Source organism: Ranitomeya variabilis, chromosome 1, assembly GCF_051348905.1.
Source record: "Ranitomeya variabilis isolate aRanVar5 chromosome 1, aRanVar5.hap1, whole genome shotgun sequence".
Lineage (NCBI taxonomy): Eukaryota > Metazoa > Chordata > Amphibia > Anura > Dendrobatidae > Ranitomeya > Ranitomeya variabilis.
In genome coordinates, this window is record NC_135232.1 from 866,331,346 (window position 1) to 866,348,078 (window position 16,733).

Sequence of the window (16,733 nt, forward strand, 5' to 3'; positions counted from 1 at the left end):
CAGAGGAGGCTTGGGAGAAGGTGATGTGGTCAGATGAGACCAAAATAAAACTTTTTGGTATCAACTCCACTTGCCATGTTTGGAGGAACTCCAAGAACACCGTCCTAACCGTGAAGCATGGTGGGGGAAACATCATACTTTGAGGGTACTTTTTTGCAAAGGGGACAGGAAGACGGCACTGTATTGAAGGGAGGATGGATGGGGTCATGTATCATGAGATTTTGGCCAACAACCTCCTTCACTCAGTAACAGTATAGAAAATGGGTCATGGCTGGGTCTTCCAGCATGTCAATGACTCGAAACACACAGCTAGAGCAACTTAGCTGTGACTCCATAAGAAGCATTTCAAGGTCCTGGAGTGGCCTAGCCAGTCTCCAGACCTGAACCCAATAGTAAATATTTCTATGGAGCTAAAACCCAATGTTGCCCAGGGACAGCCCCGAAACCTGAAATACCTCGAGAAGATCCCTATGGAGGAGTGGGACAAAATCCTTGCCGCAGTGTGTGAAAACTTTGTTAAGAACCTCTGTAATGGCAAACAAAGGTTTGTGTCCCAAATATTAAGTTCTGATTTTCATTTGTGTCAAATACTTATTTAATGCAATAAAATGCAAATTAATTATGTAAAAATCATACAATGTGATTTTCTGGATTTTTTTTTTTAAGATTCTGTCTCTCACAGTTGAATTGTGCCTATGATAAAAATTGCAGACCTCTACATTCTTTATAGGTGCGCAAACTTGCAATATAGACATTGTATCAAATACATATTTTTCCCACTGTATAGCAAAGTCAAGTAGGACTACGTTAAATCCTATTACTGCAGGTCTTAGTTTGATGCACCTGGTCAGCTTTGACTAAGTACTTTACTAGTACAACCTGGCTAACTTTGATTAAGTACTAGCTTTGACTAAGTACTTTTCACAGTACTGTTTATAGAGAAATAGCAATGATTACAACATTTGGACTGTCTTACATCTGTTTTTTTTCAGTATATTCTTAGCATCCGTAATGGATGTTGGGACATTAAAGGTCCTCTAAATATATTATGAAAAACACATGACAAGTACCTGAGGTTTCATCCACTCGTTCATCTACGATATGGTCCTTCTGGTGAACCCATTCACTGTTGCACTTGAAGTAGATTTGCGTGGCTGGGCTGGCCTTGCAGTACAGGTTGACTGGCTTATTTTTCACAATGTAAGCTTCTTCAGGTTCAATTAGAAAATGAGGCAATGGTTCTGGTGGATCTGATGGGAATGTCTCTGGTAGTTCGTGAAAGAAATCATCATCTGTGGTAAAAAGAAATATCTCTTTTAGATAGATTCCACGCCTCATTTTTTTACTTACTTTCTACTCTGGGCAGACATAACTATGTACACCTCAGAAATGAGTACTTTGTAGGTTTTACTTTTACAATGTACAGAAAGAGAGGTCATATCAAACTAATGTAGTAGATGACATTTCATTTTTGACTGCAGCTTTATTTTTATTTTGTCTCTTATATCGGAGATTGGACTCAATGGATTATGTACCTTCTGAATTCTGTCATGTTCAAATGTTTTCCTTTAAAACCATCAGTGAAAAATGATACAATCAAACAGACTTGAAAGGTAAAAGGTTTAGTAAATCATTAGAAGTAATGTGATACTTCTCCGGGGAGAGGGAGAATATATTACTAATAATTACATTTATAGATTTTCTTTTGTGACCTGACTGCATCCACCACTTAGTCAGTAACAAATTCCCAGATGCAAAACTGGCAATAGGTTTAATGTAATTCTGCATCTATTTTGCACTTCTTTTTATATAGAAAACTTTATTTCTGTAATATGAATACAATGCCGAAAAGACCATATCATCTATAAAGTAGAGCCATGCACATGTAGCTGAGCTACCACAAAGAAACTGTTTATTAACCTCTTGACTAGTGATAAGCGAGTATACTTGTTGCTTGGGTTTTCCTCGAGCACGATCAGGTGGTTTCCGAGTATTTGTTAGTGCTCGGAGATTTAGTGTTTGTCCACTCAGCCGCATGATTTAAGGCTGCTAGCCAGCCTGAGTACATGAAGGGGTTGCCTGGTTGCTAGGGAATCCCCACATGTAGTCAAGCTGTCTATCAGCCATAAATCATGCAGCTGCCTTGACAAAACCTAAATCTCCGAGCACTAACAAATACTCGGAGACCACCCGAGCCTGCTCAGGGAGACCCGAGCAACAATGCTATTCGCTCATCACTACTCTTGACTGAAGCTCATGAAGTTCCCTTAGCTGAAATTACTCAGACTTGATAACGCAGCCGTTTCTGAACGTAGGGCCACTCACCTAACATATATACAACTTTTTGAATCCGGGCTCAACCAATCCAGCAAACCTTCCTGTGTTATCTATGCTCCTAAATGTTAGACACCACAACAGAATTTCAAAAGAGCAGGCAAAGAGGTAGTTGGGAAATATACTTTTCATAAATATGTAATTTTTTAGCTAATGCAAAGGTGGCTGTCTTTGATTTTCTCCTGTGTCTCTTTGTTCCTGAGATAAGACCCATTTTTCCACGTGGCATGGTCTTAAAATATTGTATACAGTATATCTCAAAAAAGGAACCTATTTTTTGTGCTCTATAAATATTCATACAGACTTCATAATTTAAAACTTAGATTTTATTATATCCGAAAATGGAAGAAAAACAAAAATGTTTTAAAAAAACTTCTATGGAGTTCGTTAGCCTGTACAAGCTTCTAATTGACTATCTGCGCTGCTATCAGCACTTACTTTATTTGCTACTCACTCTCATTACATATGAGGTGTGTGCCTGCATTATACATCTCTCCTATGTAATAAAGGATAACTCTCACAGATTATTAAAACCTAAGTGCACTGCTCCCCTGACATGCTGTGCCTTTCTAGGAATGTGTTGCCCTAAAAGCTACATTTTAAAGGGGTTGTTCTAGCATGATGACCACTGAAACTGGCAAGCAGAGTAGAATCCTAATAGTTTGTATATTGCGCACTGTTAGGATTTGGAAAGCTGCATAGATAACTCCTAAAATATGTATATACCGGTACTTTTTTAGCGAGGTATTTTTTTTTCAGGTGCCCTAGTGGCATTATAAATTGTAAGTATGCATATTGAATAAAAAGAATAACCTATTGCCTATTAAGGTCATTTTTTCTTTAGGATAACAATCGAAGGATTAAAATCTTAAAATGATATACAGGGAGATGGGGCCATATTTTAGGAACATATATGTACAGAAAAAAAAAATAACCTCCAAATTCTGGAGTACAGTGGCATTCACAACAGTTTATATATGTGTATATATATATAATATATACTGTATATATACATATGTGCAGTTACGCCAGTCTTGCAAACTGTGGGTGCGACCCCCCAAATGAGCTGGCAAAAGGATAATAATAATATATAGGAGAAAAAGAGGTTGCACTCCAAGTATAGCAAAAACATAAAAAAGGGTATTTCATGCCATCATACATTTGGAGAGTGATTGTCCATGCATGAGAGCCCAGTTTTCACTTATAACATGCCTAAAAAGGAGGATGACAAATTTAGGATAGTTTCTGCCTGTTGGCCTGCCAGCCAAAGAGCACAAAATTACCCTCAAAATGAGCTTTACATGTCTCTGATAGGTAATTTACTATATATGCACAGCTTATAGCGTAGGTCTTTTACTACCGACTAGTGATGGGCGAACCCAAGCAGTAAACTGAGTCTGTACTGAACACCTACTGTTAAGGCACAGACCCCGAACATGGACTTCTCCAGGAAATCTTTGTTACTGTTCGGGTTCGGCACCCCGAACATTGGTGTTTCCCACCTGTCATCTGCGTGACAGTGCTATGATTGGCAGTATTATTATTATTTATTTATATAGCACTATTAATTCCATGGTGCTGTACCTGAGAAGTGGTTATATACAAAGTTATAGTTATCGGTTACAGTAAACAAATTTACGATGACAGACTGGTACAGAGGGGAGAGGACCCTGTCCTTGCGGACTTACATAATTATTACCGCCAATCAGAGTGCCAGCAGCTGTGTCTGGCTGTAAAAAATGTACCTCTACTATGAGTACTACTCCCATCAGCCTATGCCTGCTGTTGATAATAACAGGAGTATTCATCAGCCAACATCAGCGCTATAAATACATAAATAATAAATAAATGACATGGAGTCTGTCCTTTTTTGATAACCAGCATGTATTAGATGACAGCTGTGGGCTCCAACCCTCAACTGTCAGCTTTATCATGGCTGGCTACCAAGAGTAAAAGGGTTACCAAGCCATTTTTCTAATTATTTAAATAAATGATAAAATAAGTGGCGTGGGGTGCCACATATGGGTGAATTCCAGACCCAAACTTCTAGGAGTTTGCCCATCAATGCTACTGATTACAAATTTCCCAGTACTTTTGCTAAGGCCTCAAATTTTCACCACTAAATGATTTTATGCAGGTACAAAGAGTTGAACTAGGGTGGCAATGGCTCACCAGTAAAACTGACTCTGGGGCCCACTGTTTAGCTCATTGAAGATATAACATTATCCTCTTTCACAAATTTACCTTTGCTTCTATAGTAATGATAAACTAGGTAGTTTGATGAGTGAATAATGAGCTGCTGTTTTTGTCTGTGCATAATGAATTGTACTGGTCCAACTACAGCTCATGTTGGGAGACTAATCCTGCACAGGGGCTTACTGGGGGAGTCGCCTGTTCCCCTGTGGGCCAGTCTGAGCTTGCAGGCACATGTAGGTGGTGGCCATTTGTAGACATTGCTTTCCATAATACGACATACTATAAAACATATTTAGCATTCCAGCCTTACACATTTTTTCTTAGTTGTTGCTACAATAAATAATAATTTATTGCTATTTTTTATAGCACAGAAAGTATCATTATAAGTCAATCCAAAAATAAAAGTAACTTCACTTTTAAATTAAAAGACTGAGTATTGTAGTGTAAAATAGAGTGTCCATTACACATGCTTGAAGTGTAAAGCAAATTTACTTACAATAGATTTTAACATGTTATGCTTCAACTTCAATTTGGAACAAAGCTAATTTTACATGCATCTGCGGCTTATCACTCTGAAAGATGAAGATGCATTGCAGGTTGTGCAGGTTGGTTTACTGTGAGCTACACATATACTTTGATTCACAGGATTACGGAAATCCTAGGCAATACCTTGTGAAATTAGAATGAGCAGGTGGTGGTGGTGTTACAGCAACGGATCACCTTTGATCGCTGCGCTTATTAACTGCCAAGGCTGTGTTGTGCAAGGTCTGAGGCTGGGATAGCTTTGTGGAAAGCATTATACTCAGGAGAATTTTGCTTTTAACAGTCATCAATATCTACAACGATTGTGAAAAAAATTAAATCAAATATCAGGGTGAAGATGTAGAAAAGGCATGATCCTTAGGAGGCTTCTTAGAACACGTATATCATGGGCAAATGAAAATGAGTGGGTCAAGTATATAAAATATTAACACTTATAGAGTTGGAGCAACTGCAATAAGGTTCCATCTAACAAAAATTCCAAATTTCGGTTCTAAAAGAAATAACCTTTCCATGTACCCTAATATTACATTTTTAGAGATGTTACCCATTATTGTAACAGGGAAAGTATATTTTTTTATTTTATCCTTATATCAAAAGTTAATAGGAATTTGTCAGAATAAATGGAAAGGGGTGGTTAGGTCTGTCTTCTGAAAGACAGGGGGTTAATAAAATAAATTATTAGAGGGGAGTTCCCTATATAGGGCCTCAACTAATAGTAAAAACAGTGAGTGGCTCTAAAGAACTTCTCTTGATCTGAAGAACCAGACATGTTCACGTAAGACATGCTTAATCCATTAGTTTTAAGGTACTATGCAATACTTTGATTCTCCTCTGGTGGCACTGCAGGATAATTTAACACTTGACCTCAGGTTTCGACATAGATTGCAATTGACCTCTTGGGGTCTGCGTGTAAGCATCCCAATATTAAGGGGATTATCTAGATTTGAAATTTTTGTAATTCCATAGAAAATTAATTTTTCAGTAAATCACTATTAAATGTACCAGGAAAATGAACTATTTCTTCAATTTCTAAACATCTGTGTCCCTGTTGTATTTTTTGACTATCAATTCAGAACCCAGCACTCACTGCTATGAGAATATGAAACAACCCTAATCAAGTGACATTTCATCCTCAGTGTGAGTTGATGATCCCCCAATTAAGTGAACAACTCATGCCATGTGACTTTTCTCCTTCTCTGTTAGCCATCATGCTGAAATAAGCATCACAGGTGGGAGGAAGTGACAAGGAGACTAAAGCGTTGTATGAAATTTGCAATGCTGTTTAGGGCATCTAAACTGCAAAATTATCGTGAACCAGTGTCACTAAGAACTCGAATTTCTCAATAATTATGCAATGCCAATTGCCCGATGAATGAACAAACCAATCATTTATCACGTGAAATGATCTTTTACATTGCTTAAAAAAATCATCATTTTTTACAGCGCCTCATTCAATGTAAACAGGACATGTGCTGCCGAGTGCAACGGCTCTGAATAATCTATTACAGAACGTTAAGTGATTATCTGGAGCCAGGTCGGTCTCTATAAACCAGATATTAAACCACAAGAAAGCATGTTGCCAATTGGCAGTTGATTAGCATTGGGCATCACAGAGCACAACGTAGACAAGGGCACCATAAGGGAGCAAGGGTCTTTTTACACTACGCGATGCAGAGTGTCAAAGGATCCCTGTGTGACAACATGCACGATGGTCAGCAGTCATTTAATAATCTGCACAAAAGATCATTGTTCATCCGGTGGGTGATCGGCAGCCAGTTTACACTGCATGATTGTCAGAAACAAGAGTTCCTTCGAATGCTCGTTCACAATATTTATACTGTGTAAATAGACCGTAAGACAGATTCTGAAATAAGTCACTAAATGTTACTCAGGAGTGGGTAGTAAACGTGGATCAATGCTAAACAAAGTTTAGTTTAGAATGCAATAAATTAGTCACACTTGCTTATATTAGAAAACCCCTTTAATGAATAATCAGTTCATGTTACGGATTTCCATAAGATGAAATATCAATGTGGTAATTTTCAGCATTCAATATTTTTACATGGCTCTGCAAAAAAAAATTCAGCTTTTCCTGTATTTCTATGAATTTTTCTATGATTGTCATTCTTCTAATAATTGCAAAGATACTGATTTTAGCTATGAGGCTAAATGTTGCCATTGAATTTTCTTGCTTTGATGGCAGAGACACATGCCACATACGTCTTGTAGAACTGTTGCCGTAAAAGGGTTTATTTGAAGCATCCATATAGTAGGATCCATTAGCAGTCATAACGCGTGACACCAGGTCAAGGAATTATCAATTCTCCAAGGGGCAGGGTTCCGTGCACACTAGCCCTGGAGCTGTGGCACTGTTCTGACCCACCTTACATCTTAATATCTAATTAAAGAACGACATGGAACAGGAGCAAACTAGAATCTGTTCAATATATGGTCCCCTCAAGCCACAGATAAATCTTTCATTCTACATTACAAATTTAGAAATTCATTCATTGCCCATCCTATTCTGTATGAACACATAAATATTGACTCGGCTTTTGACGAGCCCCAGCCAAGTTACTAAATAAAGTATCTCTTTGAAAACCAGAAAGGAACATTTGTCCTGGGAGAAGACCTGAATATCTACAGTGTTCTCACTGTATACAGTCTCCACATCTGTCTGGGATATATATTGCTCTTTTATTCCCTCTGTACAGTAGAAAGCTTGTGTTTTAATGCAAGACTTAAGCAGTTCAATGCAGTCATCAGGCACTTACAGAGTTATTTGGCCACATATGACTATTATATTAACTAAATTAAAAGTAGCCAAACCCTTTTTTTCCTGTTCGATTTATATTTGCATATGCAAATATATAATCTTGTGTGGTCACTGATGTAGTGGCATGTGTCAAGATGCAGCCATCAGCACCCTGCGAAACTACCACATGCGCAGTACCTTGCTCAGTGTTAATTAGTGGAAACAGCTTGAGATGAGTGGATCAGGAAAAATTCAAATTTGCCTGTTCGTGTGGATTTTCCTTGGAAATGAATGTCCATTATTATACTCTCAGGTTTCTCTAGACACCGAAGCATAATAAACATAGTATGTAACAAAAAAACCTAATCCTTCTACTCACCTTACCGCTAACCTCTCTGGCTCCTCTGAAACTCACCATCACCTGTCCAATTCTTTCCACATCTTCTGATCTCCACCACTCTCGCTAAAATCCCTAGGCCTCTCAAAGTGAGAAGGACTCCTAGCTCTAATGAGGCCCACAAGAGTCCTACGCAAGTGCAAGGAAGGTCACATCGTCATGATTTCACGACATTCACTGTGACTTTGTACGTGCATGCACAGAACTTTCATCAGACCCGGAGGTCCCAGCTTACTGCAGTGGGGATCAGAAGATGCGGCTAGGACCAGACGGGTGATGGTGAGGCCAGAGACATAAGTGGTAAGATGAGTATAAGGACTTTTATTTTTTTTACGCTTTTGATGGCCCTTTACGGATCAGAAAAGTGGCGGCCAGTGGACTAAATCTGCACAGAGGAGAATTGCAAAAGAATTTACATTGTGACAAATGCAGATTTTTATAGATTTCAACTAGAATTCAATTCCACTCAAATTTACTTGCTCATCTCTAGAAACAGGTAATATATGGGTCTGGTCACATGCCCCGCCATCAATAGCCAGACTGAAGCAATGCTTTGGGAGGGATTCACACCTTGGAAAAGAGGAGATTAGCACTGGTCAAATGATGATATTTAATAAGTCCAAAATAAAAGCATGGGGGTTTGCTCATCACAAGATAACAGATTATTATTATTATTATTTATTGTTATAGCGCCATTTATTCCATGGCGCTTTACAAGTGAGGAGGGGTACACATAATAAAAACAAGTACAATAATCTTGAACAATACAAGTCATAACTGGTACAGGAGGAGTGAGGACCCTGCCCGTGAGGGCTCACAATCTACAAGATCCATGCTATTAATTTCCATAGGTGCACAGGAGGAAAAGCACGATGTCAGCTCCAGGTAAAAGAGATCCAATCATTAATACGCTGCTGTCTGCAGCACTCACAGTGAGATTGACGCATCTAAACTTATTTCATATGGTTAAAACATCAATTCAAGAGAACAAAAAGTGAACGCTGACGCTTTCTGAATAAAACAAGTAAATTAATGATTTAATCTTACTACACTTGAGACTACAATGTATTAATAACTGAACATTACAATGTTTGCTGTGCATTTCGAATGAATGGCTAGAACGTGATCAACCCTTTAAAGTGTTATTCCCATCTTTTTAGATGCATCATTTTGAAATATGCCTGTAAAACAAGTAATTTTACAATTTGCTTACTAATAACACAGGTCAACAAAAAAAAAAAATTTTTCTGGTGTCCAAACTATTTTAATGAATTTGTGGTATTTTTGGGGTGCTGATTCTGAATATGCTATCAGTTTTGCCAGATTGGCTCAAGTTTTTGAGATTTTTGGTATCTTATTTATAGCACTTGTTGGTAAATGCGACGCATCATCTCATTAATTTCTTTGGATTAGTACTTGAACTGAGCAGTTCTCAATATAGTTTTGTGTTAATTAGTGTTCTAAAAGTTTGTTCATAGCTTGATTTTTGCACTAACTTTATGTTGTTGTCTGTTTTCCAGTGAAAAGCATGAACTCATCAAGAAGAAGTTGTCTTAACGATCCAGACTCATTCTGTTACATTTGTGGTGAATACACACTGCCAAAACATAGAAGAAACATAACAGACTTCGTAAAAAAAAGTGTATTTTGCCTATTTTGGGGTTATGCTTGGGGACCAAGACAAGTTTTGGGCACCACACATAGTGTGCAAAGCATGTATCGAATTATTACGAAAATGGAGCAAAGGACAAAGAAAAAGCTTCAAATTTGGTGTTCCAATGGTGTGGAGAGAGCCAAAAAATCATCATGATGACTGTTATTTCTGTGCAGTGCAAGTGCAAGGATTCAATAAGCATAAGAAACGAAAATGGGAGTAACATGGAATCTGCAAGAAGGCCTGTCCCTCATTGTGAAGATGTGCCTGTACCTGTGTTTACCATAAATAACAGTCATCATGATGATTTTTTGGCTCTCTCCACACCATTGGAACACCAAATTTGAAGCTTTTTTTTTGTCCTTTGCTCCATTTTTGTCCTTTGCTCCATGCGTCGCATTTACCAACAAGTGCTATAAATAAGATACCAAAAATCTCAAAAACTTGAGCCAATCTGGCAAAACTGATGACTAGTGTTGAGCATTCCGATACTGCAAGTATCGGGTATCGGCCGATACTTGCTGTATCGGAATTTCCGATACCGAGATCCGATACTTTTGTGGTATCGGGTATCGGGTATCGCAACAACATTAATGTAATAATGTGTAAAAAAGAGAGTTAAAATAAAAAATATCGCTATACTCACCTGTCCGACGCAGCCGGGACCTCAGCGAGGGAACCGGCAGCGTTGTTTGTTTAAATTTCGCGCTTTTACTTGGTTACGTGAAGTCCCGGCTTGTGATTGGTCAGGGCGGCCATGTTGCCGGGACGCGGACCAATCACAGCAAGCCGTGACGAAATTACGTCACGGCTTGCTGTGATTGGTCCGCGTCCCGGCAACATGGCCGCCATTAACCAATCACAAGCCGTGACGTCACGGGAGGCTGGACATGCGCGTATTTTGAAAAGCGCGCGTGTCCAGCCTCCAGTGACGTCCCGGCAACATGGCCGCCATTAACCAATCACAAGCCGGGACGTCACGGGAGGCTGGACATGCGCGTATTTTGAAAAGCGCGCGTGTCCAGCCTCCAGTGACGTCCCGGCAACATGGCCGCCATTAACCAATCACAAGCCGGGACGTCACGGGAGGCTGGACATGCGTGTATTTTGAAAAGCGCGCGTGTCCAGCCTCCAGTGACGTCCCGGCAACATGGCCACCATTAACCAATCACAAGCCGGGACGTCACGGGAGGCTGGACATGCGCGTATTTTGAAAAGCGCGCGTGTCCAGCCTCCAGTGACGTCCCGGCAACATGGCCGCCATTAACCAATCACAAGCCAGGACGTCACGGGAGGCTGGACATGCGCGTATTTTGAAAAGCGCGCGTGTCCAGCCTCCAGTGACGTCCCGGCAACATGGCCGCCATTAACCAATCACAAGCCGGGACGTCACTGGAGGCTGGACACGCGCGCTTTTCAAAATACGCGCATGTCCAGCCTCCCGTGACGTCACGGCTTGTGATTGGTTAATGGCGGCCATGTTGCCGGGACGCGGACCAATCACAGCAAGCCGTGACGTAATTTCGTCACGGCTTGCTGTGATTGGTCCGCGTCCCGGCAACATGGCCGCCCTGACCAATCACAAGCCGGGACTTCACGTAACCAAGTAAAAGCGCGAATTTTAAACAAACAACGCTGCCGGTTCCCTCGCTGAGGTCCCGGCTGCGTCGGACAGGTGAGTATAGCGATATTTTTTATTTTAATTCTTTATTTTATACATTAATATGGTTCCCAGGGCCTGAAGGAGAGTTTCCTCTCCTTCAGACCCTGGGAACCATCAGGAATACCGTCCGATACTTGAGTCCCATTGACTTGTATTGGTATCGGGTATCGGTATCGGATTGGATCCGATACTTTGCCGGTATCGGCCGATACTTTCCGATACCGATACTTTCAAGTATCGGACGGTATCGCTCAACACTACTGATGACATATTCAGAATCAGCACCCCAAAAATACCCTAAATTCGATGAAATATCTTTGGCACCAAAAATGCTGTTGACCAGTGTAATCTTTATTTTTATATAGCGCTAACATATTCCACAGCGCTTTACACTTTACAGACATTATCATCACTGTCCCCAATGATGCTCACAATGTAAATTCCCTATCAGTATGTCTTTGGAATGTGGGAGGAAACCCACGCAAACACGGAGAGAACATACAAACTCTTTGCAGATGTTATTCTTGGTGGGATTTGAACTCAAGACTCCAGCGCTGCAAGGCTGCAGTGCTAACCAGTAAGCCACCGTGCTGCCCAATTGCTTACTATTAAAATATGGATGCTATACTCCTCAATTGTCAATATTTTTATTTCATTTAACTATTAGTTAATTAGTTACTGATGTTTGCCTTGGGGACTAGCCTCCACTTCTTCCTGGAGAACTTTAGTAGTGCTAAATGTCTTAACACTGCATTGAGGCTGTCCGTTGTTGCTGTAATGATTTGTTTGCTATTGATCCCGGCCAGCTTCAGTTCCATTGTATATCTGATGCTGCAGAAGCAAAGCTGCCTAGTATAGCAGCATCAGAGAGAACATTTCTGGCCACCAGCAATGTCAATGCTGCTTGGCTGAACTGTCAGTCAAGCAAAAGCACCCACTCCCCAGTAAGAAGGAAGTCGCTTAGCTGGGGAGCAGTGTGCTCTTGAAGTCACGACTTGGGTCAAGTGCTTAGAATTCAAATCTAAAAATATTAAAAGAAGTAAAGAGAAAACTAAACTAAAAAGAGAAATATAGCTCTTCTTTAACTCTAGAATGTTTTTCTAATAAACATATTCTGAAATGTTCTATGACTTATTAAACAAATCCATCATGCTACATTTATATTCTTAACACAGAACCATTCCATTAAACATGGTCATTATCTGGAACCTTTGAAGTTTCTTCAAGTTACACTCAGACAAAAAATGTGTTGTCTATGCGTAATTTATCCCAAAGACCTTTAAATTGTATTGCGGATCCATTAGATAGATTTTGAGGAAAACATAATGATATCTACCAGTCAAGCTTGGCAACAACACAAAAAAACCTTCATAAAATGATAACCATCTCTTTACAAAACCCTGAAGCCAGCTATCAGAAACATGAACCGCATCTTGGAATGGGAAATTCTCAGCTAAAGGTTTATCTTGCTAACTCCTGTTTGTACAGCCATGGAGGAGTTTTCAGTGAGAGAATACATAGCTCTACAGGAGTTCTGTGACTTCCACGATGAAAGTGCTTATATTTGGGGACAAAAGGACACTTTGTTAGACAAGACATGGTTGTGATTTCACTGACATTGCTTCAAGGATTGTTTATGCAAAGCAGGTCAAGTAAGAAGGACACAGTGCATACCAAAAAAGACACAGTACAATGCCAATGGATAAAAAAATCCATTTACAACAGGAATATGCTTCCTTTCCATTTTCAAATAAAATACTGCACACTTAAAGCTAGCTCTGATTTTATGACTATTTTATGACTATCACAGACATAATTTCCTATTTCTCAGAATAGAAATAGAAATATGTTCAAAGTTGATGTCTACCTTTAAACGCTTTGTAATTTCTAGAGCATTATTTTCATGATATATTTTTGTTATTGAGTTAAAGGGGTTGTCCGGTCCAAATCATTAAGTCTGCAGTCATTCTGTGTGACTGCAAACTTATGAATCCCCCCCAGCGCATGACTGTGCATTATGGGGATTCTCCGGTTTCAGACACGGAATAGGAGGTTATGTTTGAGTTATACATACTCCCCACCAGTGGGTATGGCCTCTCTTCATACACATGCATTGAGAGAGGCTATGCATCATCTAGTGACAGGGCCAGCCTGTGGGCGTGGACGACTAGATGGCACGGCCTTGCTTCATATACGAGCATGGAGTAAGGCTGCGCCCACTGGCCTGGAGTATGTATAACTCATACATAACCTCTTGTCCAGGGTATGAAACTGGTAAATCCCCACAACACACAGTGCATGCGCTGGGGGGATTTGTATGTCTGCAGTCCCAAAGAGTGACTGCAGACTTATCGATTTGGACCAGACAATCCTTAAAAGTACAAAACATAAGTTGTGAGATCCTTATCACCTCCTAGTGGATTGTAAAAGACCAGAGTGCTTTATACATGGGCAGAGTTGAGTACCGCATACCTGTTAATTAATTAAGTGAGGTGCAAAGTGGGGTGCACCTCCATGAGTGTCTCATCATAAGTCTTACTTCAGTTGGGAATTAGAGTAAGATTTGTGGTATGAGGAATTCCACTGCTTCTCATGATTTTGATAGCAGGAATAATCATACACTGTCCTGCCTCCATCCTGCCCCACCTCTGCCCACTTTGTCTTTCAGTGACCCCTGCATATATCACCACAAGTAATATACACTACTCACAAAAAGTTAGGAATATTTGGCTTTCGGGTGAAATTTCAGGGTGATCCTAAAATGTACTCTAACATTTTCAGGTGAATGCAATGTGACTATCTCTAAACTTTTTAATATACCCAACTGTTCAATGTTTCAGTACTTTTTGCACAACTTGCTATTCTCTATAAAGGAGCTTAATGGCAAAATTCACAACAGGTGTTTGATCCATGAATCGTTCAATAAATGTTGGGGTTCAATTTGAATTAGTATTTAGACAGTCCTCCTCATCATGCTGACATCATAAGATGACACCTTATATTTGCTTAATAGTAACTCACCATTGCGAGGCTCCAAGCAGGATGCTCTCAGACGGAAATGACCATTGAGCTTAGAGTGTCAAAGAGTGTCATCAGCTGGTTGCAACAGAAATACAGAGACTAGAAAATTCACAGAATGGCATAGCAGGAGACATCCTTTGGCCACATCCTGGTGACCGCTTCATTGTTAACCGGATGATGAACACCACACAACTCAGGGCACATTTAAGGGAAGTCAGAGGCACACAAGTGCCATGGCAGACCATTAAAAACCATTAACCTCAGTATAGTATTCGTGCTAGATGACCTGCAAGGATACTTGACCCCACGACCAGACACAGGTGTCATAGTCTTGCATGGGCCAAAGAGCATCTACGCCAGACAAGGGGCCATTGGGCCTCAGTGCTGTTCACTGATGACAGTCAATTCACAGTGAGTAGAAATGATGGCTGTCAACGATGTTAGTCAAGGAGAGCGTTATGCTTCAGGCACTGTTGCCACGAGATGAGCATTTGGTGGTGGTAGTGTTAGAGTGTGGGCAAGTGCATCTCATCAATGCAGAACTTCCCTAGACTTTATGAATGATAAAGTGACAGGCCCCTACTACTTGACAGCATTATTAATCCAGTCATTGTGCCTCTGCATGAACAACACAGGCATAATTTCATCTTCATAGATGACGATGCTACAGATATTCGAGCCTGCATCATTAGGAAATGGCTGCTGGAGACTGTGGTACCTCAAATAGAGTGGCCTGCACTTTCTCCAGACCTGAATCCCATAAAAAAAAACCTATGGATCAACTGAGTCACTGTGTAAAGGCTCGTAACTCTGTACCCCAGAACCTCAATGACTTGAGGGCCGCCCTTCAAGAAGAGTGGAATGCCATGCCTCAGCATACAAAAACTCAGCTTGGGAACAGCATAAGACCTCATGGTCATGCTGTAATTGATGCTCAAGACCACATGACAAGTTATTGAGACATTGATATTTTGAAGGGGGTATACCCACTACTATTGTTGGCTTTTGTTTCAATTAATTGTTTGAGATGAGGAAATCACCATTGCATGCTTCTACTTAAATGCCCTATTTTCATGATAAAATATTACTGTAGCATGAACTTTTTACATTTACATAAATGTCACCTGAATGCCAAATATCCATAACTTTTTGTGAGTAGTGTATGTAAATAATAGTAGTCATTTTTATAGTCAGTGTTCTCCTCTCTCTGGCAGCTATAATAGTTACCAGTGATTAACCATGCAGACAGATAATTGTATACTTGCTAGTTCCAAACCTTCTCCACTTCCTCTCCTTCCATTTCTGCACATATGTAACTCCACATTTATTCCAAATTCGAAATATGTCATATAACATTACAAACAGGTCTATCCCCAGAAGTAGTCTTCTCCGCTTTGGTATACATTTCTATGATTCTGCACATTGTAGTATCAGTTTGTGTATGCTGCTGTTCAGTGGACAGACTATATGAATGAGCATTCAGGTAGGAGAACATGCTTATCCATCACCATCAGTTCAGTAGGTGGATGTGCACGTTGTTATATGATTGGACATCAGGGGCACCATAATATACAAGTAAATGCAACAACTCTTCAATGTATCTACAGTAAGTATAATATTTACTGGTAGGATAATCCTCTTAAGATATTACCATGTAACTAATTTGCAAGTATTTCTGAATTTTTAGAAATACTTAGAATGCTGAAAAGAATATTATAAAGAAACACAAACACTGTACCCAATATGTTCTGTTGAGTATCTGGATTGAGGAATTTTGGAGGCAATTTATCACAGTTTTTATCTCCTATTTATATGTGCTGCTTTATCAGCAGATTATTATACGGACTCTTAAATCAGCAGAAATAGGTTTTCTACTTTGTTTACTTAAATTAAATTTCTCACTTAAAGTTGTAATAAGTTATATTTCTATTATCACAAGTTAATCGTATTTAGTCATAGAGGTTCTGTCAGGAATTGAGCAGTTGGACTTTATCAGCACTAAGACATTTGAATGGGTTAAAATGTACTGAATGATACAAATCAATATATCCTTCGCTTGTCATAAATGTGTTTTTCTGAGTTAATTTACTTTTCTGCTTTGGGAGGGCTTGACATATTTCAGTACTCTTCACATGGCTTCTTTTCCAAATAACCTGTGACTGTTAAATCA

At 39.7% G+C, this 16,733-nt stretch overlaps 1 protein-coding gene across 2 annotated transcripts in view; it reads right to left on the bottom strand.

The window, feature by feature from the left end:
- UNC5C (unc-5 netrin receptor C) overlaps positions 1 to 16,733 on the bottom strand; it is a 530,679-nt gene that overhangs the window by 227,380 nt on the left and 286,566 nt on the right. For both annotated transcript variants that reach the window (XM_077277392.1, XM_077277402.1), the window contains exon 3: positions 1,071 to 1,292. In XM_077277392.1, the coding sequence (XP_077133507.1) occupies positions 1,071 to 1,292 (222 nt within the window). The remainder of the gene's footprint in view (positions 1 to 1,070; positions 1,293 to 16,733) is intronic.